At 50.4% G+C, this 22,082-nt stretch overlaps 1 protein-coding gene across 1 annotated transcript in view; it reads left to right on the top strand.

The window, feature by feature from the left end:
• PKP1 (plakophilin 1) overlaps positions 1–22,082 on the top strand; it is a 48,328-nt gene that overhangs the window by 1,321 nt on the left and 24,925 nt on the right. The window contains exon 2 of the mRNA XM_042925947.1: positions 9,403–9,509. Coding sequence (XP_042781881.1) covers positions 9,403–9,509 — 107 coding nt within the window. The remainder of the gene's footprint in view (positions 1–9,402; positions 9,510–22,082) is intronic.

Raw genomic sequence — 22,082 nt, forward strand, 5'->3', positions numbered from 1 at the left:
GTCGTTCTGTTTATTTATTCATTTAGCTAAATTTCGCAAGTGCCGACAAAGATTCCACAAACTGCAAACCAGTACAGGTCAACCAAGACTTATTTATGCAGTCTGGCTCCTAAGAGAGTGTACAGGGTGTGGGGGTAGTAAAGAGGAAGGAGGCAAAGGAGACAGACCCCTGCCCACCTCCCACCACACACACACACGCACACACACGCACGCAACAGCTCACGTTTCCTACCTCTGGCTTTTTCTCTCTGCCTGTCTCTCTCATTCCTGAGTGGCCCCCGTGTAGAGCTGAGGGAGAGAAAATGGCTGGCTGAGGACTTCCCTGTACCCCGAACCTAAAGGTCTTTGCTGCTCAGTGTGCCCTTTGCCCTGGCCTGGACTCCTGGTTCCTCTCCTGCCAGACTTCCACTCAAGGTCATGCAGACTCCAGAGCATTTGCCTCCGTCTCTTTTATTTATGGTTTGATAGCTGCATACTAGCCTTTTTTGGAAGTAGGTTCGAGATTAAAAAAACAAAAAAGTGTCCCCATTTCTGGCCACGGTCCAGTCACAGCTCAAGGCAACCTACTCTCTTCTCTGCATAAGAGTCACCTATCCCTTTCCACTCCCACGCCATCCCAAGAAAATCTCAAAAATGCCAGGTGCTCTAAACACCCGTTCTTCTTCCCACCTGCAGGGATGCCAGCGAGTGTCTGTCATCATGCAGTGCTCTGTTTCTGGCCTTGACCTTTGTGGGTAACATCTATCCAGTGGGATCTCATTCTCTCCATCCCAAGGTCCTCCGGGGGCTTCAGCCAGGCGACAGTTGACTTCCTTGGCTAATGCGTATCTTTCCAGAAATAGGTCTCTCTAAGGACTGACCCAGAAGGTGTGTCCCCTCTACCCTCAGCTCTGGCGAGGTTCCCACAGGGGCTAGTTTCCCCAGCGGCATCCTAGGTGGAAGAGGCGGTTAGATCACTTGGAGCTGGTGTTTCTGGTTTATCTGGCTTTGTTTTCATCAGATTTCCCCCTTCTCATCATCAGAACCGCCCAAGCGTTCCCTATGTGCCCAGTGGCCATTCCTACTACCTTTGCTCCCTCCTTTTGTGTTGGTTTATATCCCATGCACCTGCTGTGCCTGCTGGGAGGGGCAAGTTGGCAGTTGTAGAAGGACCATACCCCAGGGCCTTGCCTTCACCCTGCTGGACACACTGGACACTCTTCAAGAGAGAAGAGTTGAATTCTCTAGGGTGTTTCGTTCTGTTGGGACCCCTGAATCCCACCGGGGCTCCTCTGGTTAAGAACAGCCGCTCCAAAGAAGGCCAGCCACACCTCACAGGTTGCCTGGCGGGGAGCCGCCACCCCTTGTACACCATGAGGGACAGCCAGGAATCGGCCAGTGGTGTTTCTGGTAATAGAGCCAGCTTTTCCCCAGAGTCCTCCCCACTAGGGTTCTCTTCTGTCTTGTCGGTGAGGGGGAAATTGAGCCACCCATGAAAAAGGAGTCCTGTGGAAGGAGCCTGCCACACAATACCCATTTCCACCCATGCCGTCCCCCAAACACAGCAGATGAGACAGATGCCTCGTTGTGGTCCCCAGGGAGGGAGGCGAGGGCCCTGGTGTCATGAGACCCTGCAGAAGGAGACTGCTCTGAACCTGCCTGCCAGTGTGGGTCTTCTTGTGAACTGGCCACTAAGTATTACTCTACGGTGCTTCCAGAGCGTGCTTGAATGCATCAGGGTGTCTTCTCAGACTGTGTGGGAAGCGGGAGGAAACCCAGGGGATGGGGCTGCTCAGCCAAGGATGTCTGCTAGGGAAACTTGACCTGCCTGAGGTGGGAAAGGCCCTGCAGGTGCTGATCATGAACTGCCCTGTCTGGGGGTCAAGGGCTATTGCACTGGTTAGGCAGCCTGGAGGGAAACTTTTCCACATTCAGGTTCTTTAAAAAAATTTTTTAATGTTTATTTATTTTTGAGAGAGAGACAGAGTGTGAGTGGGGGAGGAGCAGAGAGAGAGACAGAGACACACACAGAATCAGAAGGAGGCTCCAGGCTCTGAGCTATCAGCCCAGAGCCCGATGCGGGGCTCGAACTCACGAACCATGAGATCATGACCTGAGCTGAAGTCAGACGCTTACCGACTAAGCCACTCAGGCGCCCCCCACATTCAGGTTCTTTAGAACTTCCCTTGGTATCTCTTCCTAAAACTTAGCCCACATCTCATTTGATCCAACTTCAACACACACACACACACACACACACACACACACACACACACCACTGCCTCTGCCATGAATACTCATCACACACCAAGTTTAATGACACTACCTTTCTGTTCCACATCCCTTCTCCTTCCAGGCAAGTCCCAAGACTAGCCCGTCATTCTTGTGTGTCTCACTACCTGCTTAGACATCTGTGATTTTTACTTTCAATTTTCTCCTTTCTTCTCCCAAGTACCATTTCCTATTTAACATGGCCAAACCTGAATTTCTCCCTGATCAGAGATAGGGTTGGGGTGACCTTAGGCTAGGGGAGGTGTCTGTCCACCCCGCTCCTTCATCATCCTGCATCTACCCCTCACCAGGCAGTTGCTACTCGAGGAGCTCCTAGGGGGCAGGCTTGTGCTGGCTTGGTGGCCGTGGCGTGTACAGGTGGAGGTTTGTTGGCATTTCTGTATTTGCATTTGGCTGTGTCTCAGCATAAGCCTCTGCCTGTGTGAGGGTCTGCTCATTCTACCCTCTTGAAAGTTGTCTGTTCCTGACCGCAGACCATAAACAGGCATCACTTCTGGGGTTGTTTTCTTGGGACTGAAGCTGGCACGGGAGCGAGTGAAGGGTGTCTGGGCTTCAGCTTATTCCAGCCGCGAAACATCCTAATTAAACTTCAAATGGACCAATTCCTGTTTCTTTACAACGTATCTTGGCTTGAAGCTCAGGTTTTACCAGACTTTCCGTTTGCCTGTTACAACACATGCAAAAATGCCAAGTATTCCAGAATGTTTCATGGCAAATGTGGTTTCCCTGGAGCCTGCTCCTTTGCGAAGCTCGTTGGCAGAGGTTAAAAAAAATATAGAAATCAATGTTTCTCCCCACACACCAAATTGTGAATATTAAGAAGCCAATTGTTCCAGACCTAAAAATCTGGCAACTACCCCTGCCATGAGGTATGACCGCTAGAAGGTGTGTGACGTTTGGACAAAGTAAGATGGCAGAATGTTAGATATCTTCATGTGAAGTTCTCTGTAGGCACACACCACACATGTGTGCATACACATATACACACGAATACCCACACCCATGCACATACACATGTGTGTACACACACACACACACACGCACACACTTACACACCACCTTGCAGTTCGTGCTAGGGCAAGAGTCCAGCCTGGTGTCAGGAGATCTGAATTCTACCTGGATGGATTGCTGACTGCTGTGTGATCTGGGGCAAGTCACTGCCTCTCTCTGGGTCTCTGCAACTGTAAGAGATTGGATTAGATCATCTCCAACATGTGCCATGATGGGTAACAGTCTTTGGAAATAGATGGTGTCACTCCCTACCTCTGCAGGCCATCCCCCCAAACCAGCTGCAGCTGTCCTGCAAAAAGGCTCCTCTCCTCACTGTGTGTCACTCACGGTTTCCCTCTTGTAAACACCCTGACATACCAAAAGCCATCCAGTCCGCTGCTCTCAAACCTGCCTCTGCATCGAAATCACCTGGGGATTTTAAAAAATGCAAATGTTTGAGTCTCACCCTCAGAGATTCTGATTTAGTGAGCATGGGGGACAGTGTGGGCATCACTGAAAGGTTCCCAGGCAATTCTGATGTGCAACAAAGTTACAGAATGGTTGTTCCGGTCCCCATCTTTCACTCACACTTAGATTCAGCATGAAGATCAGCCCCGTGGGATGCACACACACACACACACACACACACACACACACACACACAAAAGGATGGACAGACATCTAACATGGTAATTGCTGAAGACAAGTTTTTAGTCTGGATCCCCAGCCAGGTGGCTGAGTCCTATTCTGACCTTTGCCCACACTAGACCACTGCTCTGCCCTCTGTGCCAGTCCTGTCCCTACACGATGCTCCCACTCTCTGCCCTATCCTTGGGTTTAGTGGTGGCCAGGAACAGATGATCAGAAAGAGAAGCAGATGTGCTAGTGAGGAAGAGGAGCGGACACAGGCTGTAGCAGCATCTCTGCTCTGTACACCTGCCCAGAAGAAGAGTAAGAACCATGCCAAGTGCCTGGTGAGGTTGTGCTGAACTCTCTGCCCACCTCAGGCTCATGAAACCATCCGGATAGGAGATGTATGTCCAGAGTGCTCCCAGCTGGCCCTGGCAGAAAGAAATGGGTGTCTGACCATTCCCCTTCCTTGGGCACCTGAACGTTCACATGGGCACAGTCCAAACTGCCCAATCTTGAACATCTCTGAGGGAGATAGTGCTAGAAGTATCTTCTGGCAGTTCTTATTCTCTCATTTAAATTCCTCTTGCTATGGGCCTAGCCTGACGGAGCACCACAGGTGGAAGAGATTTCAGGGGGTGAGAGAAAGACGTTGTCAGGGCTGGAAGGTAAGGAGCTGCTTCCTTTCTCAAGGGTTCTGTGCTGAGGAACAGATGGACTTTACAGTGTAGAAGCCAGAAGAGACATCGACCGACCTTAAGGGATACAGATCAAACCGTAGATATACATCTAGGGCCGTGTGCTGTGGGACAAACCTTCCTGACTAGCAAGGGAGAGGCATCTGGGGCGGGGGGAGGGGTGGAGGAGAGAGGTTTCAGATGACCTCTGTCCCTAAGGGCAGCCTGTTGATCATGAGTGCCTTCTCCAGGTAGACCCTGGTCCTGGGGTCAGGAGTGGGGTGGCGATCTAGTACGAGCAGGAGATCTCTCACTTCAGGGAGTTCCCAGCCTAACTGGGGACATCTAGAGCCTGCTTTCTGGGAGAAGGGCCCATAGGTGCACACGCGTGCACACACACACACACGCCCACGTACCCACATACCCACACAATGTACAGAAGCCACACTCCAAGGAACACACAAACCAGCGCGGAGTGAGTAGAGCAGTTGGACAGAAAGCTGGCATGGTTACGCTAGAGTGCCATGAGCTGGGTGCACTTTGGAGTGCCCAGAGCACTGGGTGGAGTCACCTGTAGGAGAAGCTGATTTTTGTGCAAGGTTTTGAATGCAGGGAGAGGGTTTGGCTGAGAAGAAGAGAAAGAATGTTTCAGGTGCGGTGGGTGTGACCTATTTGAAAGCTTGGAGGTGGAAAAGGATGAGTCATCCCTGCAAAGGTTTGCCCGTCCTCTTTGGAGAGAGAAGTCCATATATCCTAACAAAGAAGCTGCCTCTCTTTTCAAAGCTTTGGTAGGCGAGAAAGCTTGGGTTGCCCCTATGACACAAGAGAGAATCAGATAATCATCTCAGGCACCAAAGGGAAGCAGCACCCAGGGACGCTGATGGTGTGAGTGGTAGATTTTCTGAGAGGGCTTTACGCCCTGAAACACTGACACAAGCTGAGACAAGCTGTGTGGACAGAGCCGCTGGAATGGCTTGTATGCTGAAGAAAGCGATACATTCTCTGAGACATCTGCTCTTTGACCTTGGGGTTCTGTGGGTGGGTTGTCTCCTGGGGACAATGCACAAGTTGAGCCAGCAGCCGGCTTTACTGAGAAGCCACCAACTTTGTTTACGGCGTGTGTGCCCTTCTAGAGAAAACAGTGGGAATGCAAGCACTCAGATACAAGAGTAGGGGTGATTCTGTGGGGTGAGCTGGGTGCTGGGATCACCTCCCCTTACCACTCCTGACACCAAGAATCCTCCTCAAGGAGGTGGCTGTGCCTGTTCTAAAGCTGTTCGCAGACCGTCTGTCTTCCTGGATTACCCAGCAAACCACCCCCCCCCCACTGCCCCCAGGGACCTCTTTGGGTAGGAGGAGGGCCTGGTTGAGTAAGCCTTCAAGGACCCTGATCCCATGCTGCAATTTGGGGGATGTGGAGCCTCTAGGCACCAGAAATCTAAGCACCTCCACCATGAGGGGTGGGTAAGGAGAACTGGTTGACAAAAAGGGCCAGCTCAGTCCAGGTTCGGCCCAGCCCCGCCCAGAGCCACGCCCTGTGCCCAAGATCCCAGGAAAAGAAGAGACACATTTCTTGCCTCAGTGAGTGCCCAAAGTACATGACGATGGACACTGGCACAGTCATGAGATGGAAAACTGATTACACCTTTCCGTGTCCTTATTCCAAGGAGGCAGTCAACCAGGGTCAGGGGACCAGGTAGAGTTAATCAGGAAAGGCTTCTTAGAAATGAGTTCTGGAGAAGTCAGAGGACTAGATGGAGAAGTGAAAGCTTTCAGAGCTATTACTATTACTGTCATTGAGAACCCCCATGTTCTTGGTGTTGAGCCTGACTTTCCAAAGGCAGCGTGTACCAGCCAGACACCCTAGGGTCAGGAGAGGGGAGCAGCGCTCTTACGAACAGAGCTCACCTCCTTCCTGCACCTCATTGGTCATCGGGCACAATACGGAGTGTGACTTCAGGTAGGTAAGTTCTCTGGACTCCTCCTTTAGCTCAGAACCTTGGCCCCCAAGTGCAGCTACCTTTCTGCCAGAGAGGCAGCACTGGCTGTTGTGATGGCAGCCTCGTTCTCACAAGGAAGCCAAGCAAAGCATCTTAAGGTGGGAGTCAAGTGATCTGACCCCCAATTGCAGACGGATCTTAGGGGGTGCCTTCAGGAGCCACCTGGAAGGACCTGGAGACCTTGGCCCCACCAGTAGGGAGTGCTATAGCCCACACCTGCCATCACTAAAGTCACCACTAGGACACAGGGACCGGCTTTGGAGTTATAGGACATTCCAGAGGTCCTATTCACCCCTGCCTCCTTGACAGAGAACTCCCTACCTCCCACATGGAGAAGATTATGTGAGAGGGAGGCAGGCAGATGCAGGGCATAGAGGGAAACGATGCTTCATCTGATGACCGAGAGGGTGAGTGATGTCACTGCTGACAGATTCCCTTTTGAGAAAGAATAGAGGCCCCATGGGAGCCTGCCCTCCACTGAGCCTCCCGGGGATGCCTCCCCTAGCAGAAGGCCTCCCTGGGGCTCCATAGAACTCTCCATCGCCACCCCAAATTTTCCATCTGACAGCAGCTGGCTGACCCACACCTGCCCTTGGATGAGAGATCCCTGCTCATGGGGCAACAGCCAAGTGAACGCCGGCCTGCCAAACCCTGGAAGGGATGATAGAAGTAGGCCGGATGGAGGAGAGTCAGACGAGACCTGCTGTCAGCTGCCCCGGGCCCTGACCATGCATGCCTAAGGTCCTGGCTGCAGCCCCTTCCCTGGTGTAAGCTGCTTCTGGGCGTCTGAGCCCATGAGATTGCTTCCAGACTCCTCCTAACAAAGGCAGCCTTTCGGGGGGCAGGGGGTGCAGCTTCCTGAGAAAGGGAGAGGAACAAGCTGTGTATGCTCAATAGAGGAGCTTACAGTAGGTCAGAGGCTCAGGGAGAGTCCCCGTCAGGAGTCAGGCCTGGGCCTGCAGGACACCTCTAGGAGGACCTGAGGCAGGCAGCAAAGGAGGTGCTGGTGTAGCCTTTGATGTCTCCCCGTCTTCCTTACAAGCTTCTCTGAATGCCATGGGGCATGGGTTACTATAATCATACAGTCATGGAACACTGGAGCTGTATGCAGCCTTTGGGGTGTATAGAAGCCAACCCCTTCTTTTTACAGAAGAAGCTGAGGTCCAGGGAGAGCAAGTGACTTGCCCAAATGTCAGAGCCAAGACCAAGGTCAACACCTGTAGGCTCCCAGGGCAAACTGTCTCTGCCACAGCCAGTAACTTTAATGGCCTATTGGTCCTCCATGATGGGGGAGTGGTAATCGGGGGCAGTGCCCCTTCTGTGTGCTATGGGGTGGTCGTCTGGCTGGCTTTTGAGAGAGGAGGTGGCACCACGCAGAGATGCCTGCCACATTCCAAAGCTGCCCCTCTGCTATTCCATCTGCCCTCAGCCCAGATACTCCAGTCCCCCCACCATCCCCAAAAGATGTGGGAGTCTGAGTGGGTATGGTGGATGGGGAAGGAGCTAATCTGGCTGGGAAAGATCACTGTCAAACCCTTCCCCCTAGACAAGGTTTCAGATGCTGGAGTCTGACCATCACTTCAGAGAAAAGAAGTGGCCCTCCCCCTTAGGAGGCTGTCACTGGATCCCACCTTCCTTTTTTCCCAGAGCTAGTAAGAGTGTGGGGCAAGCCTTGCTCTGGATGTCCAGACCATACAGCCATGACTTTTCCCTCATGCAGGTCCCAGTGTAGGGAATGGGACGGTAAGCAAGATGTGAGTCAGGGTACAGACAGCAGGGCACTGTGTGTTTAGAGATAGAAGAGATTGCCTCGGGCAGGGTTGGTCAGAAGAGGCTTCCGCAAAGGGGTGAGGTCGTGAGCTTGGCCTTGAAAAATAGGTGAGATCTGAATGTTGTGACTGATAGGGGAAGGCAGACTCCGCAAGGGACACGGTATGAGCAAAGTCATGGCCATGTCACGGTCAGCCGTGTTTCAAGGACAGTGAGACAGCGAACAGACTAGCTTTTGCAGTGTTGGGACGATCCTTTGGAGGCCACTTGCCATCTGGTGAAGGGGAGAAGGGAAGGTAGCCCTACCAGCAGCCCAAAACCCAGTTCCGATTTCTGTGATTCAAAGCCATTTTGCCGCTAATAACCCTAATGACACTCTATCCTCTCGCGGAGCCTATCATTTGTGGGTCTCCAAGCACTCCGAAAACATTAATTAATCCTCACTGGGGCCTTTGAGGTTGATGGCCACCCTCCCCACTTCACCATCTGGAGCACCTAGAGGATGAAGGAAAGGACAAAAGATCACCTCGTCACTCTTGGGGGCCGGGCTGACGTTTGAAACAAGAGTCCTGCCCTGAACTGGCCTCTAATCAGCCCTCAAGGCTCTGTGGCCCTGACCTTGGGACTCTGGACCTGGAATGCTGAGATCCTACCAGGCTTCCCCCAGTGGGAAGCTTATCCTTGTGGAACACGGAGTCGTGATTCCCTTGAATGGAATGGCGGTGCTCCGAGGCCCTCCAGGCCAACTCCTGACCTGTAGATGTCAAGTCACCCCAAGCCCAGGGAGACAGTTAGTCAGCCCAGGAAGGGCTCAGCTGGTTTGCAGAGCTGTCCCCGCCGCAGTCTGCCTGGGCCCTTCCTCGGCCCTGGCTGTGGAGGAGGTAGAGCGGAGAGACGGAGAAGGCAAGTAGATGATACATTTCCTATCCTGCTCCTTCAAGAGCTCACACCTGGTCTCCTCCATGGGGTATGGTGTACCTGGATACAGAGGCGACGCTGTGGGGAGGAGAGGCGAGTGAAGAGCGTGGCCATCACTGTCCTAACGCCCTGCCTTTGTCCTCAAGGTTCCATGTATGATGGCTTGGCCGACAATTACAACAACTATGGGACCACCAGCCGGAGCAGCTACTATTCCAAGTTCCAGGCGGGGAATGGCTCATGGGGATATCCGGTAAGGAGCTGCGTGCATTCAAAAAGACCTGGGGTGTTGGGGAGTGGTTTAGGGTTTATGGCGGAGCAAACCTGCATTGGTTGCTGAGAAGAGTGATACAGGGTGGAAGGGGGCTGCTTTGGTCCATGAGGTGAGGCCCACCAACCAGGACCAGGTCCATTTGCTTGGCCATTATTTCATAGATGGCTGTTAGTGCAGGCTCCTGTTTGGGCTGATTGGATATTTCCAAATGTCCCACATGAGAACATTGTAGAAAAAGCATAAAGAAAACAGCATATTTTTAAGTCCATTTTCCAAAATGTCTGATATGATCATGGATTTGAGAGAAGTTTGAATTCTTGAGGTCCATTTGTGGATTAACTTAAATGTTGCTAGGAAACTCCTGAAGGGACCTCTCTGCTCAATATGTGCTGATGACCAAGGAGAATGCTCTAGAAGTCTCCTGGGGCTAGGAGAGCATGTCCCCTGCAGTGACTCTTGGATAAGAGGGCACATGCTGGAATGGAGCATTGCTTGAGTTTATAAGGTGGACAGGGGCGCCTGGCTGGCTCAGTTGGTGGAGCATGCAACTCTTGATCTCAGGGTCATGAGTTCGAGCCCTAAGTTGGGTGTGGAGTGTCTGTAAGTTGGATACATCTGGATTCAAATCGGAGCTCTGCTACTCACCGAGCATGTGACCCTGGGCAAGATAATTCTACCTCTGGGCCTCAGTTTCTTCACATATAAAATGGATATAACAAAGTCGTCCTCGTGTGGTCATCATCAGGATTCAATGAAATAATGTGCGTGGAAAAAAAACTGATGATAATTAGTCTTCAGGTCAGTTTTAAAACGAACACAGGTAGAGATTATTCTAGATCCTTTAATCTTGGCCCTGTCACTGTCTTTCTTTGTGATTTCAAAGAAATCACTATGCCCATCCATCCATCACTGAACAAATATTTATTTAGCCCTACCTCTGCACCAAGGTCTGTGGTAAATGCTCTGGTTCAACCATACAAACCAGCGTTGGCGCTCTCTTCAACTCCAAAATCAAGGGTATTGGGCTAAGTGACACCCAAGTTTTCTCCCTGTTTCCAAATTCTATGACTTTCATTTATTTTTGCTAATTTTAACATTAGCCTGTATGGTTCTTGGGAATTCTTTTGTGAGCCATTATGCAGATGGGGCTAAAGACTGCCTTTCCATGGGAATCTGGGGCACTGTCTTCTTGGAGCTCCAGGTTTCAGTGCTATTTGCTTTGAGGTCACATTGCTTACAGATGTCACCCCTGAGTGTCAGGGTCCCGGGCAAGGAAGAGGGTTTACGAGTTGGGTGTTCTTTTTATTGTCAGTGTGATCCTCCCTTCCTAAGTTCTTGCTGGGGCTAATTGTGGAGTATTTGTCTTTCTTGCATGTTACAGGTTAGGGACTAAAGGGAGGCATTAACTAGGTTTCCGGCAAATGTATTTCCCTCCCATTTTTTTCCTGATTTTTTGATGTCAATTGATACCCTCAGAGCAACATATGGACAGTTGACTGAGCCCATAAGCTGGCAGATCAAGGCTCAGATGTGAATCAAGTGCTCTGACACCAAGAGTGATGACCAGACAGAATCTGACTTAGAGAAAATGACTTAGTAATGCAGTATAAAGGATTATATGAGACCCAGGGAAGGCAGATCACTGGAGGAGACTAGTAGTCAGAATGAATAATCATGCTGACAGGATAGATGTTACACATCGTTACGTATATTTTGTTACACCTCAGAGCCTAGAAAGCTTAGCTTCTAGCCTGGCTTCTGCTACTCCCGTGGCTCTGTGACTTTGGATACACCTCTTAACTTCTCTGAGTATCAGTTTTCTCATCTGTAAAGTGGGAACAAAGCTATCTGTGTGTGTACTTCACCCACAGGTTGGTGTTACAGTAACGGGGAAGTGTTATCAGATGGGCAGTGTGGGGTCATTACACATGGAAATTTGTCACCAAGAACCGCAAAGGAACTCTTTCAGAGGTGTTTCTTTAAAAAAAAAAAAAAAGAATTCTCCACACGGCCCATGTTGGGCATTTCTTCTGGCTAATCAACTCAATCTTCAGCAATCTCAGCAGCTCCTGATGCTCCCAAACCAGCCCCGCCCCTCCCCGCACCTATTTTCTGACAATCCATTAAAATTCCTTCCCTTTCCCCGCACCCTAAGGCCCAACCCTTCTCGCTCCGTCTTCGCTGGCGGTACTTCAGACATGACTCATGTCAGGGCAGCTGCTGAGGCACGTCCTGTCTCCTCTCAGTTCAGGAGGGGCTATGGGAACGGCGAAGAGCTGAGCACACATGAGGATTTGGCAGAAGGAGGGGGTGAGGAAGGGAGGAAATGGAATAATTGATATTGGAGCCAGGCATATAATCAGCCAAGGACTGGGCAAAACCAAACAGGGCCAGGACTTAAGAAGGAGAGAGGGACAAAAGGTAATACAGGTCTGTGGCGGTGAGATAATCTCACCACGATTTCCTCTCCTCTCTTTTGGTGAAACCAACATGGTGGCAGAAAGCAGGGAGTGAGGGGAGCAGGGTGAGGTGCGGTGGGTCTGTACAAGCCTCGTCAGCGGGTTTCGGCAGTTTCTGAAAGCTGCCGAAGGACTGTTTCCTGCATATACTTCACGTTCCCTCCGTCAGCCAACTCGTCTTGAGCAACTCCAGGGCGGGGCAGGGAGCTGGGCGCGCTGCGGACACACAGGCGAAGAGATTCATCTGCCTTCGGCCTCAGTGAACTTGCAGTCGAGCTGGGAGAAGCATGGAGGTCAAAAGACAAGTTGAATCCTGGAATATCCTGGAATGTTGCGGCAGTTCTGCCATTGTTCAAAAGATCCCCAGATACCTGTTTTAGATTTTTCTAGATTTAAAAAGAAAATACAACTGTCAGTGTCCTTTTAGGAGCCATATGAGAAAACCAGTCTCGTTTCTTTCTTGTCATGCATGGCCTGGGTTTGACCAGAAACAATATTAACCACTTGGAGCACCTCACTCCTCACTCCTTATGCAGAGAGGGCTGGAGGCTGCTTTTCACGGGAATCTGGGGGCACCGTCTTCTCGGAGCTCCAGGTTTTGTGCCATTTGCTTTGAGGCTGCGCTGCTTACCCTGAGTATCAGGGCCCCAGGCAAGGGAGAGGGTTTATGAGTCGGGCGTTCCAATTACAAATACCGCATGAACTTCAGTTAACAAAGATCTGTCCCCATGAAGCATATATTTTATTTAAATATGCAAAGGATCTGCAGGCCATTCCAAAATGAAAGTTCTAAAAATATTTAAAAAGCAGTGGTGTTACCCTCTGATTTTACCTTATATTCTATATCAGCCGTAGCCTTCTTTATTTTTTATTTAAGAAAATTTGTTTTAATGTTTATTTATTTTTGAGAGAGAGAGAGAGAGAGAGAGAGAGACAGAGCACGAGCAGGGGAGGGGCAGAGAGAGGGAGGCACAAAATCCGAAGCAGGCCCCAGGCTCCAAGCTGTCAGCACAGAGCCGGACACGGGGCTCGAACCCACTAACAGTGAGATCATGACCTGAGCAGAAGTCGGACGCTTTCACCGACTGAGCCACCCAGGCGCCCCTATATCAGCCATAGCCTTCTAATTTAAGTATATATGTAAATTATAATTTATATATAATATATAATTGTACCACTTGGAATCTAGGGTCGCTGATATTGCAAATTAAGAACATTGAACAGAGGGAGTCTTATAATAAAATAGGACTTAAAACATTAAGTTAGTGAGACGCACAAAAAGCATCAAGGAAAAGAAAAGATTGATCCAAAGAAAGTCGTTGGTCCAGTCAACACTCTGCTGGCTACTCCAACCTCCTCCTTCTTCAGAGACATGTACCTTCTAGAGGACAGCAGGAGCCCCAGGGTCCCAACCTCAGGGAGAAGGAGGAGCTGGGTGAGATGGGCCAAAGGATGGGGCAGTTCTTATCCTTACTGCCCAGTTTCTTAGGTAAACAGGCTCTGCTATTCTGCTCCAGTTCTCAGAACCAGACTAGTGAAATATTAGGGCCCCAATGAGGTTTACGCTTTACAACTGAGGATACCCAGGCCCGGGGAGGATGTAAGACTCATCGAGGGTCACACAGCTGGTTAATGCAACAGCAGACTAGACCCCTGGCCTCCTAACTCCTAATCTAATGCCGTTTTGTTTTCATTACTCCAGACTTTGGATGGTCTTTTTATATGGGGTTTTTGTTTGGTTTCGTTTGGTTTTGCATCTCAATATTTTAACACCACGACCATGTTGTAGGGACCTGCAAGAGATCTGTGAGTTTGGATCCCTTAATTTCCTCCCTCCTCCTGTCCTCCAACCAAACCTGCTCTTTCCTTGAGGAGTCAGCCTAGCTCAAAAGAAGCAGGAGAGCGGCCATTTTTTCCCTTCCTAAACTCAAGCAGAATTCACTCAGCTGTAAGGGTTAATAGGGTCAGGGCAGGGATACCAAATAAAATGCAATGAAATACAATAGTTGGGACATATTTATACTAAAAGATTATTTGTTGTTTACCTGAAATTCAGATCTTGTACTTTTATTTGCGAAATCTGGCAACCCTGGGTCAGGGTATCTTCCCACACACTCCTTGTAATAAAAACAAGCCTCCCTTAAAGGGCTCCTCTACTAGGCCAGGGCCCAAACATAATTACATCAGGCCATAGCCGCCTCTGGTGAGAACATGGAAGCTGTTTGACTCCTGTGAGGGGTCCTCAGAATGGGTCCCTTGAATACCTTCCTCTGGGTCAGCTGAGACCAGAATGAGGAGGGGCACAGAGCTTGAGGCACTGGAAGGCCCAGCCCTTCCATTCCCAAGCTGTAAATGGGGTTTGTCCTAGATGAAGCTGAGGCAAGTGCACAATTTTGATATCCATAGAATGTTTCTGGATTAAGACAATAATCTCCTTCTCTATCAGCTCCAACTTGAAAACATTTTCCTGCTTATAAATCAGGAAGCGCATCTTTAGCTTCAAGTGTTCTGGGAGGCACATCAAGTGAAATGTTCTTTGGTTGTGGGTTGAACTAGACCATCCTGCCCAGACAGGAGCTGATTCGCAGAAGAGAGAAGCCATGCCAAGCATCATCAGTCAGGAGGTCTGGGCTAGAGATACCTTGAGGACCGCCATATTGAATCACTCAACTATGCTCAGTTAAATCGAGGCCAGTGCTCCTGAGAGTGAGAATCCCCCGGACTACAACCAGGGAGAATTCTGCCTTTGTCCTGTTTATTGACCCCATTTCTCTACATTAATCCAATATTCACTAGCAAGTCTTTCTCAGCTGAACTTGCCTAACTGACATGTCGGTAGTTGATAATCTATCCATGACAGAGTTTTATGGGCAACGCGCTAAGGACCCTCACCCTGAGAAGAACTGACCCTGCCCACCTCGAGCCCGAAGCCCCCTGGGTGGCCCTCTTTTACAGATGAGAGGGCTGGGGTTGTATGAAGTTTCCACAGGGCATGAGAAACTCAAACACAGTATTCCCCAGTTAGCCATGTGGCTGGGCCAAGGCAGGGCTCTGGGCCAGGTACTACAGAGGACCTGCCAGAAAGAAACAGGATAGGATCCTTGCCCTTGACGCAGAGAAAGAGATCATCTTTACCAGTCCACAGTTAACGCAGTCCGTTCCCCAAAACAGCCAGGTATGGAGGAAAATCCTTACACTCTGGCCATGAACTTTGGAAACAAATCCTGGCTCTGCCCCTTACCTGGCTGTGTGACCCAGGCAAGTTCTTAACCTGACTGAACCTCAGCTTGCCCATCTCTGAAGTGGCTGAGAATTCCTATCTCAAGAGGCAGTAAGGGTTGTGAATATGGCATGTCAGATTCATAGCGGGGAGGCCTGGATTCCAGTCTCAGCTGGGCTGTGACACACTGGGGGATCTGGGGCGGTCTTCACCTCTCCAGGCCTTGGTTGTCCCACCCGTGGGTCAAGGCAGTTGGATTAGATCCTAGCCAAGCACCCATTGAGCTCCAACTTCTCAGGTTCTGTGTGATTCGAGAGCTGAGTCTGAGTAGCTGCAGGCCTCCATAACCAAAGCCTACATGATGGTTTTCCTGGAAGCAGGGGTGGGGGCAGGGGCAGATCTTCCGCTGAGACCCCCACTTCCACCAATGGATGGATAATGGCTTCTGTGCTTCCTCCCTGCTTTCATCTGACCATCTCCAAGCACCAGGAAAACAGCAGTTAATTAACCCTTGCAACAGGATGGAAAGGTGGTAGGACTTCATTTACTTGAGCTTTACAGAGAGGAAACGGGCACAGCAATGGCTCCACCTAGTAACTGCCCTGACTTACAAAGTCAGGCTCGACCCCCTCCCCTGCTCCCATTTCTCAACTACGAATGCCACTTTCCAGAGACGCCAGCCGGGCTCCTCTGGCAGTGCCTGCTGGGCCTCTGTTCTTGAAAAGTCCAGGAGAAGGGAAGATAGAGGGGATATAGACTCCTTCTCCCAAGCAGGCCTGGCTCCTGCTCTAAGAGGGAGTGATTGATGTGTTTGCCAACTCAGTGTCCCTGCTGCCAGCCTGTGACTCACCCCCACTCAGCCCTGGGAGATAGGAGGGTCCCACAAGGGCCCCAGGCTCTCACCCAACAAGAAGAGACAATGATCCTACTTGCCGAGGGACAGAATGTGCCCGAGAGAATAAGGCGAGGGAGTGAGAGCTGGCAGGGCCGGCTCCCAGGGGACCCCTCCCTGTGGAGAGCAGTAGCTTGGCTTGTGGTATGTTTCCACAGACACCTTGCTGGGGCCAGAGACGCTCCTATATTTAAACCGTGGAGAAGAAGCATGTGGCAAACGCCTATATCTGGGGTGTCCCTGAGGGATGGGCCCTCCTTCGCAAGCTGCAGTCCCCTGGAGGGGCTCTGCTTTTCGTGTGAGAAGTTCCCACTGCCTTTGAGTTGGGTGCTCAGTGAGGAGCTTGCTTTAGGGCTCGATTTCCCTGCGCAGCTGACTTCAGCCTCTTAGGGAAACCTGAGGCCCCTCCTCCTGGCCAAGGTTTGGGTGAGCCAGAGAGGACTCCCCAGAGGCCAAAGATAAGGTAGAGAAAAGGAGGAAGCACCGGCCTGGACGTGGGGTTCTCCATCACTGCCCATGAGGCCGTTGCTGGGACACCCCCCCCCCCCCCCGCCTCCTGACGGGGCCTCGGGTTTATCAGCAGCAGGAGTAGACAGTGGCTCCATCTTGAAGCCATCCCTGAAGCTCTGATATTCCAGATCCTGGGCCTCCCTCAGGGGAGAGGAGTCAGGGAATGGCTCCCATGTCCACACCATGGACTCGCAAAGGGATAAGAACGTGGTTCCAGCGAGCACACGCAAGTAGCTTCCGACGGCAGGCTTCAAGCAGAGAAAAGCAGGCCAGGCTGCCGGAGGAGCTGGGCTTGGAATGAGACGTGAAAGGAAAGGAGGGCTGCCCTCAGCAGAGAGGATGTGGGCAGAGGAGAAACGCTCCTGGGCCCGGGGCTTGGTCTGACAGTAGCCCTTGGGCCCTTTTTCCTGACTGATCACCCCCAAGGAGGTGGCTATTTGCATATTGCCAGCCCCAGAGTTCTCAAGAGACTTACTTCCCTGGCCTCTGGTAACCAATTCCTGGGGGCACAGGACCCATGGTGCCTGTCTGAGCTGAGCAAGCCTGCTGCCCACACCTTCCTTCTGCCCCTGAGGAGCACCAGACCCAGGAGAAGGCAGTGAGGGCCCTCATGGGGGAGGGAAGGCCCGGCAGTTTGGTCAGAACACTCAGGGAGAGATGTCACTGCCCACTGCCGAGGGACTCCCTGGGGCAGCGATAGAGCAGCGGGCAGCAGCCCAGGACACCGTCAGCAGCTGGCGCTTCTCAGACAGTGCGCTAGAGGGAATTCCCTCCCCTCACGAGAGACAGCAGCGCCATTTTGCATCTTCCTTCAGCTTAATCTCTGCTGGGTGCCTCTGGGGTTCCATTTCTTCCAGCCTGACAGATCGGGGGAGGCGGTTATCCCCTGACCACATAGAGTGGAATTATGCCTTCTTCCAAGGAGGAAGATGGCATGAGTTGGTCGCTATTCTCACCTTCCGTCTCACGCACAAATTCAAGGTAGAGCCTCTGAGACCCTAGAGGGAGGATTGGAAGAGTGAAGGATAATTATACGCTTTTTTATTTTGCTCCAGAAGAAAATTAGTGGCGTTCGGGGCCTGGGTTTTGTTTTGTGGGGTTTCTGGGGGTTTTGTTTCTCTTGGTTTTGTTTTTTGGTTTTTTTGTTTTGTTTGTTTTGTTTTGTTCTTTGGTCCTGACAAGAACTAATCTACTCAACCACCAAGTCTTTAAAGTCCAAACACTGTAGTTAAAAACAACTAAAGGAGGAAACAACAGCATAAGAGAGGATGTAATTAAGTGCTATTGTGTACAGCACAAGCCAACTTAAACCTCTCCAGGCCTCAGTTTCCTCATCTGTAAGTGGCAGGGGGGGACCAGGTGATCTACGAGCCTCCTTCCCTAGCTCCAGACCCAGTTCCCAGGAGGAGACAGAGGTTTGGGCACGGGCCTCCCATGGGGTTAGCAGGCAGGGGAGAGAGCTTGCGAGGCTGCCACTGCCCTGCCCCTTCACCCACAGTCCTCTCTTACGGGGGGGAATAACTCGGTCCTCAGCACCCCTGCCATTTAACAATCCCTTGAATTAGTGCAGCATTTTGAATTTACACAAAAGGCTCATGTTTTTATTTCCCCACTTGATCCTTCAGTCTTTGTGAGATCAGTAGGTGAACCGGGTATTATTATTCTGATTTATGTGCAGGGAAATCAAGCTGCAGAAAAGTGCAGGGACTTGCCCGGTACCTCACAGGTAGACTTGGCAGAACCGAGTCCAGGGCCCAATGGGCCGGAGTGAGTCAGGATCTCTCCTGCTAGGCGAGCTCTGCAAATGCGCCCGAGCCAGGAAGCGGCAGGGACATGATGGAGGGCCATGAAAACAAAGCCCTGGGTAGATATTCTGATACCTCTTTTCTGATTTGAGAGTTTTCTTTTTGTCACAGAGCTCAGGAGACAAATGCAGCAGCATTTCCCAAGTGGGTGGAAGAGCCGTCCCCACCCTTCATGAGGGTGAGGCTCAGCATTCTCCCCCAGGGCCCTGGCAAGTCTCTACGGAGGCCTTCCTGCCCCAGGAGAGCAAACTCAGCTAAAAAACACAATCCAATCAGGTGGGGGGTGGAGGTGGGAGGTAGAGACACAGCCGGGGAGAGAAGCAGCTTTGGGGCCCTAGACCCCCAGCCCCTCCCCTCCTACTCATCGGCAGGGCACACAAGGGTGCGGCCTAAAGGGGGTGAAGGTGGGATTGGTGGGGTTTGTCCGTTCCCAAGCCCTGAGCAAGACTGGGAAGGAGGCCGCTTGTGACTTCAGTGAGGGCTGAATCATAGAATGCCAAAGTCCGAAGAAGCCTCATAGGGCACACCGTAGCTGGGGAAATAGGATCAGAGACGTGAGGTGACTCCCCAAGGCTGCACAGCTAAACAGAGAAGAACCAGGACCGGAGTCCCGATCTCCCAACTCCTTGCCCAGAGCACCTTGTCACACTGTTACATCTGGATACCCTTGTCACTGTGTGCAACAGTGTGTCCCAAACCTCAGTCACTTGCAGTCTGCTCTCACAATTTCTATGAAACTATCAACCAACTCTTATTTACTTATTTTTAATGTACTTACCTTTAATTTTCAAAAGGAATTTTGAAGGGAGAATTTATATCACTAACTCAAAAGTAAAAAAAAAAACAAAAACACCCAGTATTCTTTTCCATAGATGAAGGCTAACCATAACTTATAACCAATAATAATAAAAAGAATTAAAACAAATCATCATTTAATTCTATCCAGATGAAGCTTTTGTTCTTTCTCTCTCTCTCTCTCTCTCTCTCTCTCTCTTTTTTTCTTTCTGCTCAGAAAGGGAGGCTGGCAAGTATTAAAGAAACATACTGGGGGCGCCTGGGTGGCTCAGTCGGTTGAGCATCCGACTTCGGCTCAGGTCATGATCTCGCGGTCCGTGAGTTCGAGCCCCGCGTCGGGCTCTGTGCTGATGGCTCGGAGCCTGGAGCCTGTTTCGGATTCTGTGTCTCCCTCTCTCTGACCCTCCCCTATTCATGCTCTGTCTCTCTCTGTCTCAAAAATAAATAAATGTTAAAAAAAAAAAAAAAAAGAAACATACTGGCACCAACCTAGACTTTCTCCTCGTGGTAACCAAATGGAAAAAGGAAGAGCTTTCTATATGCTTCAGTGTTAGTTACTACTGTGCCTTATCACCAGTGGTGTGTGACCTACCCTAGGGGAGATTCTGGGTCACAAACTCATCATTCAGGATAATTTTCCTAAAGCTGGTTCAGCAGGTCAGGTAAAGCCGAAAGCCAAGAAGAAAAACAACAAAGTGGAGCCCCTCCCCAAGATGCATGACCGAATAGTTGTGTTTTTTTTTAATTTTTTTTTTTTTAACATTTATTCCAGAGAGAGACAGAGCATGAACGGGGGAAGGTCAGAGAGAGAGGGAGACACAGAATCCGAAACAGGCTCCAGGCTCTGAGCGGTCAGCACAGAGCCCGATGCGGGGCTCGAACTCACGGACCGTGAGATCATGACCTGAGCCGAAGTTGGACGCCCAACCGACTGAGCCACCCAGGCACCCCTGTTTTTTTTTTTTTTTAACAGAGCATTTAAAGATAATTTTTTTTAACCTTTTGAACCCCCCCGCCACTCATCCATTTCTCCAGCCCCCACCCCCACCCCCTCTTCAGCCACTGGCCTGCTCTCTGTATCTAATAAGCCTGGTTTTTGTGTTTTTGTTTTTGGGTTTATGGGTTTGGCAGGGGAGGGGGGATTTAGATTCCACATAGAAGAGAGATCATGTGATACTTGTCTTTCTCTGACTTATTTATCTTAGCATAATGCCCCTAAGGTCCATCCATAGTGTCGCGAATGACAAGATTTGATTCTTTTTATGGTTTAATAATGTTCCAGGGTGGGGCGCCTGGGTGGCTCAGTCGGTTAAGCGTCCGACTTCGGCTCAGCTCATGATCTCTCAGTTCGTGGGTTCAAGCCCCGCATCGGGCTCTGTGCTGACAGCTCAGAGCCTGGAGCCTGCTTCGGATTCTGTGTCTCCCTCTCTCTCTGACCTTCCCCCATTCATGGTCTGTCTCTCTCTCTCTGTCTCAAAAATGAATAAACGTTAAAAAAAAAAATTAAAAAAAAATAATGTTCCAGGGTGTGCATATACACACCACTATTTCTTTATCCATTCATCCATTGGTGGACCCTTCGGTTGTTCCCATGTCTTGGCTGTCGTGAATAACTGGGCAGGGAACATAGGAGTGCAGGTATCTTTTCAAGTTAGTGTTTTCATTTTCTTTGGGAAAATGCCCCAAAGTAGATACACTAGTTCTGTTGTTAATTATTGAAGGAAACTCCATCTTGTTTTCCACGGTGGCTGCACCAGTTTGCATTCCCGCCAACAGGGCACGAGGGCCCCCTTTTTCTTTGGGCCCTCACCAACACTTGCTATTTCACGTTTTTCTAGCCATTCTGGCAGGTGGGAGGTGTTATCTCATTGTGGTTTTCATTTAAATTTCCCTGACAACTAATGATGTTGAGCACCTTTTCATGTACCTGTTCACCATTCGTATGTCTTCGTTTGGGAAAATGTCTATTCGGGTCTGCCCATCTTTAAATCAGATTGTTTTTTTTTTGTTTTGTTATGTTGCTATTGAGTTGTATGACTTCTTTATATATTTTGGGTATTAACCCTTTATCAGATATATGATTTGCAAGTATTTTCTCCCATTTGGTGGGTTGCCTTTTTATTTTGCTGATGGTTTCCTGTGCTGTGCAGAAGGGCTTAGTATGATGTAGTCCCCTTCTTTGCTTCGTTTGCTTTGATGTCGGATTCAAAAAACCCTCACCAAGTCAAGGAGCTTACTGACAATGTTTTCTTCTAGGAGTTTTATGATTTCAGGGAAACATGATGTTTCTGACTGTCTACAGCTCTCTGACCTAATTGGTGGCCTGCTGAGTGCTGAGTTCTGTGGGGTTGCTCTCTGGGGCCAACCTGGGAAGTGTCCACATGAAATCCTGGGCCTCTTCCACACCTGCCTGCAGCCCTCATCAGCTCTTAGAGGCCCCACGATGCTGGGGGCAAAGTGGAGATGCTGTGGGAGGAAGCCTGGGGAGAGTTGGGGAGCTCAGGGCTAGCTAGTGACCCAGCCCTCTCTTCTCTTGCCTCTTGACTGCCCCCGAGGCTTGGAGCATGGTGGCCCAATTCCCTGAGCATGAAGAAGTTCAGCAACCCTTGGCTAATTCCAGGAACTCCAGGCCCAGCCTCAGTCACCAGTCTTGACATGACTCCCTGCTTTCCCAGCCCAATTTGTGTGTGCTCAGTGATGCATTTGGAGCAAGGTGTGGTTGCAAGGGAACCAAACAGTCACTGTTCTGCACCTTCACACTTGTGTCCCGGTCAAGACAGACCAGTTGCCATGACCATGGGGTCTCCTTGCCCACAAGTGTCCCTTGGAACAGAAGGTCTTGTGGCCCAAGTCTTTGGGCAGTAAGGTTGT

Source organism: Panthera leo, chromosome F3 (assembly GCF_018350215.1).
Source record: "Panthera leo isolate Ple1 chromosome F3, P.leo_Ple1_pat1.1, whole genome shotgun sequence".
In the NCBI taxonomy this organism is placed as follows: Eukaryota; Metazoa; Chordata; class Mammalia; order Carnivora; family Felidae; genus Panthera; species Panthera leo.